This window comes from Oscarella lobularis, chromosome 2, assembly GCF_947507565.1.
Source record: "Oscarella lobularis chromosome 2, ooOscLobu1.1, whole genome shotgun sequence".
Lineage (NCBI taxonomy): Eukaryota > Metazoa > Porifera > Homoscleromorpha > Homosclerophorida > Oscarellidae > Oscarella > Oscarella lobularis.
The window spans coordinates 3,909,865-3,918,755 of record NC_089176.1 but is presented as its reverse complement, the minus strand read 5'-3'; the positions used below and the strand labels follow the sequence as shown (position 1 = coordinate 3,918,755).

At 42.2% G+C, this 8,891-nt stretch overlaps 2 protein-coding genes and 1 long non-coding RNA gene across 3 annotated transcripts; 1 reads left to right on the top strand and 2 right to left on the bottom strand.

Moving 5' to 3' along the window:
* Window positions 1-17: 17 nt before the first annotated feature.
* LOC136183438 (growth factor receptor-bound protein 2-like) lies at window positions 18-1,305 on the top strand. Its single transcript, XM_065970083.1, has 5 exons — window positions 18-179; window positions 246-343; window positions 417-517; window positions 622-803; window positions 855-1,305. The coding sequence occupies exons 1-5, from the start codon at window positions 102-104 to the stop codon at window positions 1,035-1,037; spliced, it is 642 nt and encodes a 213-aa protein (XP_065826155.1). The 5' UTR covers window positions 18-101; the 3' UTR covers window positions 1,038-1,305.
* On the bottom strand, window positions 1,266-6,519 carry LOC136183433 (transmembrane protein 94-like). The gene is made up of 25 exons (XM_065970077.1): window positions 6,301-6,519; window positions 6,112-6,248; window positions 5,716-6,058; window positions 5,451-5,556; window positions 5,309-5,395; window positions 4,974-5,258; window positions 4,612-4,917; window positions 4,493-4,558; window positions 4,321-4,442; window positions 4,177-4,270; window positions 3,938-4,125; window positions 3,814-3,890; window positions 3,602-3,752; window positions 3,474-3,557; window positions 3,278-3,419; window positions 3,022-3,228; window positions 2,866-2,965; window positions 2,712-2,820; window positions 2,562-2,656; window positions 2,157-2,515; window positions 1,962-2,104; window positions 1,819-1,916; window positions 1,675-1,768; window positions 1,453-1,626; window positions 1,266-1,389 (listed from the first exon to the last, which is right to left on the bottom strand). Exons 2-25 carry the CDS (start codon window positions 6,221-6,223, stop codon window positions 1,317-1,319), a joined length of 3,615 nt encoding a protein of 1,204 aa, XP_065826149.1. The 5' UTR covers window positions 6,224-6,248; window positions 6,301-6,519; the 3' UTR covers window positions 1,266-1,316.
* Window positions 6,520-7,984: 1,465 nt separating this feature from the next.
* Window positions 7,985-8,479, bottom strand: LOC136183322 (uncharacterized). The gene is made up of 3 exons (XR_010669138.1): window positions 8,385-8,479; window positions 8,242-8,326; window positions 7,985-8,188 (listed from the first exon to the last, which is right to left on the bottom strand). It is a non-coding gene; the product is annotated as an uncharacterized lncRNA (long non-coding RNA).
* Window positions 8,480-8,891: the final 412 nt, after the last annotated feature.

Sequence of the window (8,891 nt, the reverse complement as noted above, 5' to 3'; positions counted from 1 at the left end):
GGTGTGTCTGTGCCTAACGCGCGTTATCGAACTCTGAAGTGAACCCAAACTTAGTGAGCAAACGCGTACAATCGGAAGAGCGACCGTACGATTGCCTGAGTATGGAGGCAGCGGCCAAGTACGACTTTAACGCGACGCAAGGAGATGAGCTCTCATTCAAAAAAGGCGATATCGTAAAGGTGCGTCCGGGTTCTCAAAAGGGGCCTCACCTAGCCGAACGACCCTCTTACCGCTTCCCGCGCTAGATACTGAACATGGAAGACGACAAAAATTGGTTCAAGGCCGAGCTAGACGGCCTAGAAGGTTTCGTTCCGTCGACGTACATCGAAATGCGAGCACACAAGTAAGAAAGAGACACATTCAGTCACAAAAGCCGGCCTGTGGGGCTAGCGTGCGCGATTTCTCATCGCAAACAGGTGGTATCGCAGTAAAATGACTCGAGGAAAAGCGGAAGAGACACTCCTAAAGCAGAAAATGGACGGCGCATTTCTCGTGCGGGACAGTGAAAGCACGCCGGGTAAGAAAGAGAGATAAAAAAGAAGGAAAACGAACGCGATAGCGAGAAAACCGAAGACATTCTAAAAATAGGACCTGATCTAATAATAAATCGCACATATCTAGGCGATTTCTCGTTGTCGGTTCGCTATCAGGACGCCGTTCAGCATTTCAAAGTATTACGCGACGCCGCCGGAAAATATTTCCTCTGGGTCCAAAAATTCAATTCGCTCAACGCGCTAATCGACTACCATCGAACAACATCCGTCAGTCGAACGCAGAAAATCTATCTTCGCGACATGAACGAAGTCTAATAATAATACATAATAAATAATTATTGATTTTGGATGTTTTTCTAGCGAGAGGTAAAAGCCGTCGCGCTCTACGATTTCCAGCCTATGGAACAGGGGGAACTACCGCTTCATCGAGGCGACGAAATCACCGTCACCGATCAGAGCGACGCTAATTGGTGGAAAGGATGTTGTTGCGGAAAAATCGGCCTCTTTCCCAAAGCGTATGTGCAGCTTGCTGAAGAATCTTGATAACCTTATTTTTCGTCTGTGCCCTGTTCTCTGGTTTTTTTTTCTTCTTCTCGTCTTGTATGCTCTCTGCTGAACTTTTAAAGAATTCGCTTTTTTTGTGTAGTAGTGGAGGACCTAGCTAAGGCTGGCGATGAAAAATCCTCCTTTTTTTGTCTTTCAGCATGTGTGTGAGCGTTTGTGTGCGTGTCTTATGTTCGTTTTGTTTGTCTGTGGAGCGTCCTTGTGGAATACCGTAGTGGAAAATAATAAATTTTGGCTTAGTATTAAATCGCGTTATCGTTATACGGGGGAATTCATACCTAGTTTCGTTTGGAATTCCAATTTTCGTCGTTTCTGATTTCGAATGTAATGCCTGTCGAAACGTGCGAATTAATTAATTAAATATTTGTCGATATTTGCTAACGTGGTGGCGTACTTTTGATCGCGTTTCTTTGTCAGCTCGTGAATTGCAAGCGATAAAAAGGGCCACGCTAAACCAATGACGTAGGAGTAGACAGAAAGATTCGATAATTGAGCCGGAGAGCGCGTGCCAGCGACGTTGCTCCAAGCCCACGAAGAAATAGAAAAATACGCACATTCAATGATAAAACTGTAAAGATCCATGATCGCTTTTCACCAATAAAAAATGTTCTCTTACCACAACAACGCACTGATAATCCAGTATTTGCAATCTCGGCGGGAAATGGTCCAAAAGGGATCAACTCGATCGAGAAACGTCAGCGAAGCAAAAACTAAAATAATATACGTTATTACTTAGGCAAGTCTCCCTCCAATCTCTTACTGAAATACAAACAAAGAAGAAAGGCATTGACGTCTTGAGCAAGAGCCAAATTCCGCACATCATTTCCTCCGAGTCCATTCCATTCACCACTCACATTCCTATTACTTACATAGACAAAGTTAACGTTCGCATTTCCTCTTCACCTTGCTCCTAGCAACGGATGACAGGCCCTCGTAGGAACGCTCAACTGACAGAGACGATTCAGATTCAAGGCGAAGCAGAGAACGACAATCAGCGAAGAGGGAAGAAACCGAATAGCACAATACAACGAAAAACGATTAAAATCCTAATAAGAAATGATACGATTTCGATACGATTCTAAATTTCCCGCGCCCCACTTTGATATGATTCGTATTTTTGCTCGTCAACGACGTCATAATCTTCTCATTAGGCGGCACGGAAAGAAGGGAAAGACCAAGCAGCGGCGTAATAACACAAGTGAGCCAAATGATCTGCAAACCAGTCAGAGGAGGCGGAAGAAAAAAGAGCGTCGAGAGAAGAACAACGAACGACGTCACAAGATTGCAGGAGAAGTAGAGAATGAAACATTGGCGTAGCATTCCACAGAAACGACGAGCCTCTTGTATTAGGCTGACTAGTCGAACGTTGTCCTTTCGATGAAACGTCAGAGCGCAGGGAAGCGACGCAATAGCGCAGGCAAGCCAAATAGGAAACCGACTCGACGACGTAGACGAAGCTAAAGGAAAATAAAAAAAAATTGCTATTGGTGTATATGTTTCTACTTGATTGGAATTTGAGACTGGACAAATCCGTCTTGACTCCATCGGATAAATCGTTTCGACTGTAGGGAAGAGGATACAAGGGCTCCAAACCAAAACTTCAAAGAAAAGAAAAGAAAATCAGATTTTTTTTAAAAACTTGAGAGTCTATACCTGACATCAGCTTGCGAGAATATCTTCACATTATCAACGTTCAGCGCCGAACTGACGCAACAAACAATCTCACCGTAATCCTGCATAATTTTCACCATCTCACACGATCCTATAAAAATACTACGACCTATATAATAATACATCCAACACATACCAGCCGCTGTACAATCAGTAAAGAGTGACACGAGTAAAGGAACGTTATCAACGTTCTCCAGATGAGGCCGAACGTTCTCTATACCACGCGGAAGTCTAGCCTAATAACGGTCATACTTCCCAGCTGTTTCGTTTCGCTGTAATTTGGCTGTCTTGCCTGGTTATTTCCTGTTCTATAAATGGGGTAATAATCGGGGTCGGTTGACGAGCTGTCCGACGAACTATCGTCCTCCACGTCACCGTCAGCTCCAGTCAAACTATTTGAGTTATCGTCATCGCTAATATCAGTGCTCGAAGTCGTGTTTTCCGCTAAAGATATGTGGCAATTCCAGCCGGTTTCGAGTCCCATCTTATCAGCAAAAACCTAAAGGAATATTTCAAAAGTCCTCACATATCTGAAAGTGTCTTCCTACTTTGCTTCGAAGTTCATTTTCGTCTGAGAAGTGAACGAATCGTATTCCGGCCGCGTGCAAATCGTCGACGACTTTGACGGTGTCTATCATTGGCTGATACTGAAGTGCAACCATGCCGATAAATATTTGACCCCGTTGCATTCTAAATCACCCATTAATTGAATTGAAAAAAAACAATTTTAAAATGCCCACGCACCGTAGACATGTCTCCGGACTCAGTGACGTCAATTGAGGCGGTTTCGACTCTAATCCAAACAAGCCCCCTTCAATTTTCTCATCTCTAAAACGAATTTATTTGAGAATTATTTAAATGTTCTTACTCACTCATTATAGGGAGTCGGTGAAACGGAACGAAACCGGACGTCCGTGAACGACGTCATATCGTCGGGAGAAAGCGAAAAATTCCTCGCACCATTTTCCAAATAGTCAGCTGAAACGTGAATATAGATATCCCTGTCTAAATCTCCTATGGTCTAAAAATTGACGAATATAGAACCCTTATATATATATGAATAGAATAATAGCATTTCTTTCCTCATCCACTGGCCTATATGCGAAAGCCACGCAATACGTCGTCAGATTGAGTCGTCGATAAAAATCCAAAACTTTTCTTCTGAAAATAATCATTAATATTATTTCTACTAGTATTGAATTTTCTGCCTTTCTGATTTGGTGAGATTTTTCAACTCGGCGCCATCCCAATAGTCGCTGCAGTGAGAAAGCAATAAATCGGCCGGTCCATGGCTCATCAATTGATGCGAGCCGGAATTCGCTTCCTTTGCCACTTGGGCAACCATCATCTGAGGCGTATAGACGGGCAATGAAAAGGCGTCCTCTTTCAAATTACGCTATAAAAGTATTAGCAAAAACTTAGTGATTTCAATTTCGAAAAATCGTACACAGGCTGTAAACGTTGTTATGGTGAATTTATTTGTAAATGACGCGAGACCTGATGACGTAAAGCCAATCTCTTTACCAAGAAGAAAAAGATTCCTTTAAGAATCAATTATTGAAGCCAATAATTTAAAAGATCAATTAATTACCTAAGATGTGCTTCAGGTGTTCTCAACATTAATTGGAGTCTAGACATGGATCGGAGAACGGTCTCGCGCCACAGAAAAGAAGACTGAGACGCGGAAGAATTATTCATCAAAACGTTAAGTCCCTTAATTAATTAATGAATAAGTCACAACCAAACGTCATATTTTATTATACCAGTGGCTTCAATGACGTCAAATAGTCGGTCCAAAATTGATCATCAAACTGCAAAATCTCGTCTTTCTAAAACCCAAAATATTTTATATAAAGATAAAAATATAATAAAGGATGTTTACATAAGATGCAAGTGAGACATCCAAGACATAACCCTGGGCTGCTTTTCTCATAGTACACCTATTCTCATTAACCTCATCTTCCCTTGACTCGTTTTGACAAGCTTCTGGCTTATTATCCTCCTTCCCAAAGGTGCTGTTTGATTGCCAGCTGCACGGATCCGGATCCGGGTCCGTTTCCTTTTCTTCCGCGCTAATATCATCGCTTCTCTCCGCGTTATCCCTATCCCTGTCTCGAAAAAAGAACGTTTTGCTTGGATAGGGCGAAGGAGAGCTCAATATTCCCGCCTTATCAGCACAGCATAGAACCTTAGAAGGAAAACAAATCATGGGAGAAATTCTATCTCTCTTTCTTTCTCCCTTACTGATAAATTTCCGAGTTTTTCTAAAAGGCTCGACGTTCTTGGAAGATTGTCCGGATTTCCTCTAATCAAATCCCAAAATATTTTCCATTTTGATTTAGTGTCTTGACGGCTTTCTTCGCCGGCGTTGTCCTGCGTGGGCGGACTCCATTCTATGGACGATTGGAGCGAAGAAACGGACTTTTGGGCCTCGCGAAATTTCGCCAAAATCGACGCAATTCCAAAGAGACGAGTGAGCGTCCAAAGAAGAGGAAAAACGAGAGGAAGAACGGGAAGCAAAACATAGATCTAAAAAGAAATTCAATAAGATATACTTCATATAATCGATACCCCAATACCTGTTGCAGATAAAACATTTCCGGCCAATCGGAAACGTCGTCGCGACAAACCAAATATCGAATAAGATTAATAAACAAAGAAGCACCCTATAAGAAAGAAAAAGAAAATTTTATTTTTTATTTATGAACTTTCTCCTTTTACAGGTAACATCCAAATGAGTCTTTTCAAAAGAACTTCGCGAAAGAAGACGTGTTTCTCAGTGGAAAGAATTCCCTCTGGTTTATCCTTATATCCATTCAAAACATCTCTAAGAAAAAAGACAAATAAGTTATAATACACAATAAATTTTAATAATACTCTATACTCATAGTAATGATAATCAATTGAAAAATAATTATAGGTATCATTACAAAAAAAGATTAATAAATTATGTGAATATGAGTGTCTCTTCTCACGTGATTTTTACCTTAGTATTGCCTCAATTGCGTTCTCTTCTACTCTGAATCTTTTCCACGATTTCACGTTGCAATGTTCCACGCCTACTTCCTTTATATTTTCGTCTAAATCTTCGTCTTCGTCAATCAAATCCCCTCTTTCAAACGTTCCACTTTGTCCTGATATCCGTACGGGAGTTTTGACTCTCGCTGGAACGACGATGACGTCATCTTCGACGAGTAAGACAACGGGAAGATTGACCAATTGGCCGTCTCGTAACGTTGGTATGACACTCAGGGAAGAACTCGCTGGCATCAGCATAGGCAAATAGGAGGGAACTTCGACCTCTCCACACTTACATTTTTCCAACCAATCTATACTTCTAATGATTAAAAAATTAATAATTGATTTACAATTTTTTTTAGACCTTTGCAACGATTCACTATGTTTTGCAGTTTTTGAACCATTTCTCGCCTCCGAAGCCACCTTTCTCGACTAAGTATAGCCGTATTTATAATGAATAGCACTAGTACTAGCATTCCCTCGGAAATAATCAAAGCAGCCCTTGGAAGAGATTTTTCTGAAGAAACGTGGTCTAAAATTGATTTTATCGTACCTTCCCTCTTGGCTGATTGCAGGATACGTAGTAAACAGAAGAATAATGCACGCAATCGATACGATTGAACAAATCCAGTGGACGAAAGATCGCGAATTGGGTGTGTACGTTGAAAAGAACCCCGTTGAAGCCCGATTCGAAACGTCTACTGCGTCCTGAAGGCATAACGTAAGTTTACGAAGCGCTTCAGAGGACGAAAGCCCATTGGAATCTGTTGATTCGTTCATCCTCAGATGGACAGATACACAAGGAACGTTCCCGTATATTCTTATGCCGGTAGAAAAAAAATGACTGTTTGATATTTAGTTCATATTGTACAGTACGTACTGTGAAACAAAAACAAATCAACTAACACAGAACCTCGCTTACTACAGCAGAGACAGCCTAAGATTTTCATAGTATTGTGCAACAACACATTACACAGTCGTCATGATTAGCACATTCGCAGATACAGGCCATGCAAGCGGAACACAGACGAATCCCTCTTCCACAAGCGTCACACACGTCCGCTCTTTCTCTAAATGCAAATCAAACGTAGTTTTCATATGAATTATATAAATAATTAGCTCTGAAAAAGAAACCTTCTGAGCAAGGCTGCAAAAACACTGTTAGAACGTTCCAGACTTCGCCTCTTACCCGAAGGAACTCTGCACATAGAAATGGGAAGCGTAGTTCCTATTCACGATAGATACCAGTGGATAGATCGTATCAACAAAATAATTAATACTTCTGCGATGTCGGTTATGTTCTTCAGGGGTTCGAAACGAGGCCGTCAAAGTGACTCCGCAAACAACTAAAAGCAATACGGCGAGCTTCATCCCTCCGGCAACCAGCACTCTTGTCGACCGTCGCTGCAGTGCGGAGAACGGGCAATGACAAATCCGTACTCACATTCTGCCTTTATATGCTTTCGTATCAGCAGTCCAGTTGTTCCAACGTTCTCTCATATCCTTCACGTAAGCTAACGAGGAAAAGCAGGGTCTGGTGGATGTTTATTGTCTAACTACACAAACAAACAAAACAAATAATGTGATAAATTCGAGTTTTCTCAGTGCAACAGAGGCGTCAAGAGCTATAGAATGACGCAACACGGGGCGCTAACACTTTTGCTGGTACCACCGGTACCGGTGGTACCACCCCCGTCGCCCCTTTCATTAGTACAGGACCTGCAACGGGAACACGAATCAAACGCTCTTCCACAAAATTCACACACGTCCGCTCTTTCGCTAAATGAAAACGCACAAGTAGTCTAGTTTTTAGTATTTAGCCAAGAAAGAACCTTCTAGGCAAAGCTGCAGAAGTATTATCCTCCGGACTTCGCCTCTTACCCAAATGAACTCTGCACATTGCAATTGGAAACGTAGTTCCTATCGCGATAAAATAGTACAACACATGGACGTTAGCAGCATACTTCTGCGATTTCGATAATGTTCCTTGGGAGTTTGAAAAGAAGCCGTCAAAGTAAAAGTGACTCCACAAGCAAGCAACAGCAATACGGTGAGCTTCATCAGTCCGGCAACCAGTCTCGTCGATGTCACTGCAGAGTGGAAAATAGTCAATAACAAATCTGTACTCACTTTATGCTCTCGTATCGGCAGTCTAGTTGTTCCAACGTCCTCTCATATCCTTTACGTAAGCTAACAAGGAAAAGCAAGGTCTGGGGAACGTTTATTAACTACACAAACAAAATACAAATAATGTGATAAATTTCAGTGGTACAGAGTTTTCTCAGTGCAACAGAGGCATCAAGAGCTATAGAATGACGCAACACGGCCACCACGGTTTGGGGGCTGGATTGCCAAGCGGAATCTGCTTAGAGATACAGGCCTTGCAACTGGAACAAGACTGAATTCCTCCTCCGCAAACGTCACACAAGTCAGCTCTTTCGCTAAATAGAAACGCACAAGTAGTCCAGATTTTAGTATTTAGCAAACAAAAAACCTTCTAGGCAAGGCTGCATAAGCATCTTCCGAACTTCGTCTCCTAACCGAATGAACTCTGCACATTGCAACTGGAAACGTAGTTCCTGTAAAAATAGATAATGTGACATCGCACGAATCAGTCGACGAATAACAGAGATTTACTTCGGGAACGTTCTTTTGGAGTTTGAAAAGACGCAGCCAAAGCAACTCCGCAAACAGAAAATAGCAATACGACGACGAGCTTCATCATTCAAGGAGTGAGGAAGAACAGGAAGTGACCAATCTGTGCTCAGATTTCTGCCTTTATGCTCTCCTACGATACAAACAATAAACATCCTAGATCCTATTCTTTTGTTAGCTTACCTGGAGCATATAAAAGAACGTTAGAACAACCAGACTGTGATCGCGCAGTTCTAAGCCAATTTCTTCGGTCTTGATCTGCCTCGAAGAGCAAATCTCGGCGAGAAGAGGCACGTTGCAACGCTTTTTCGTCGGCTAGGCTCCTCTTTCTTCTTCCTTTCTTCGTATTTCTTCGCGTGGCGATGTCGGACATCTTTAATCGACGTGCGCTACCAATTCTTCGCCGCGCGTTCGATTTCACGTTGTTCTCCTTCTCTTCCTCACTCGTCGGAGTCGTTCTCTTGCTTTTCGAGCTTCGCGTAGACCATG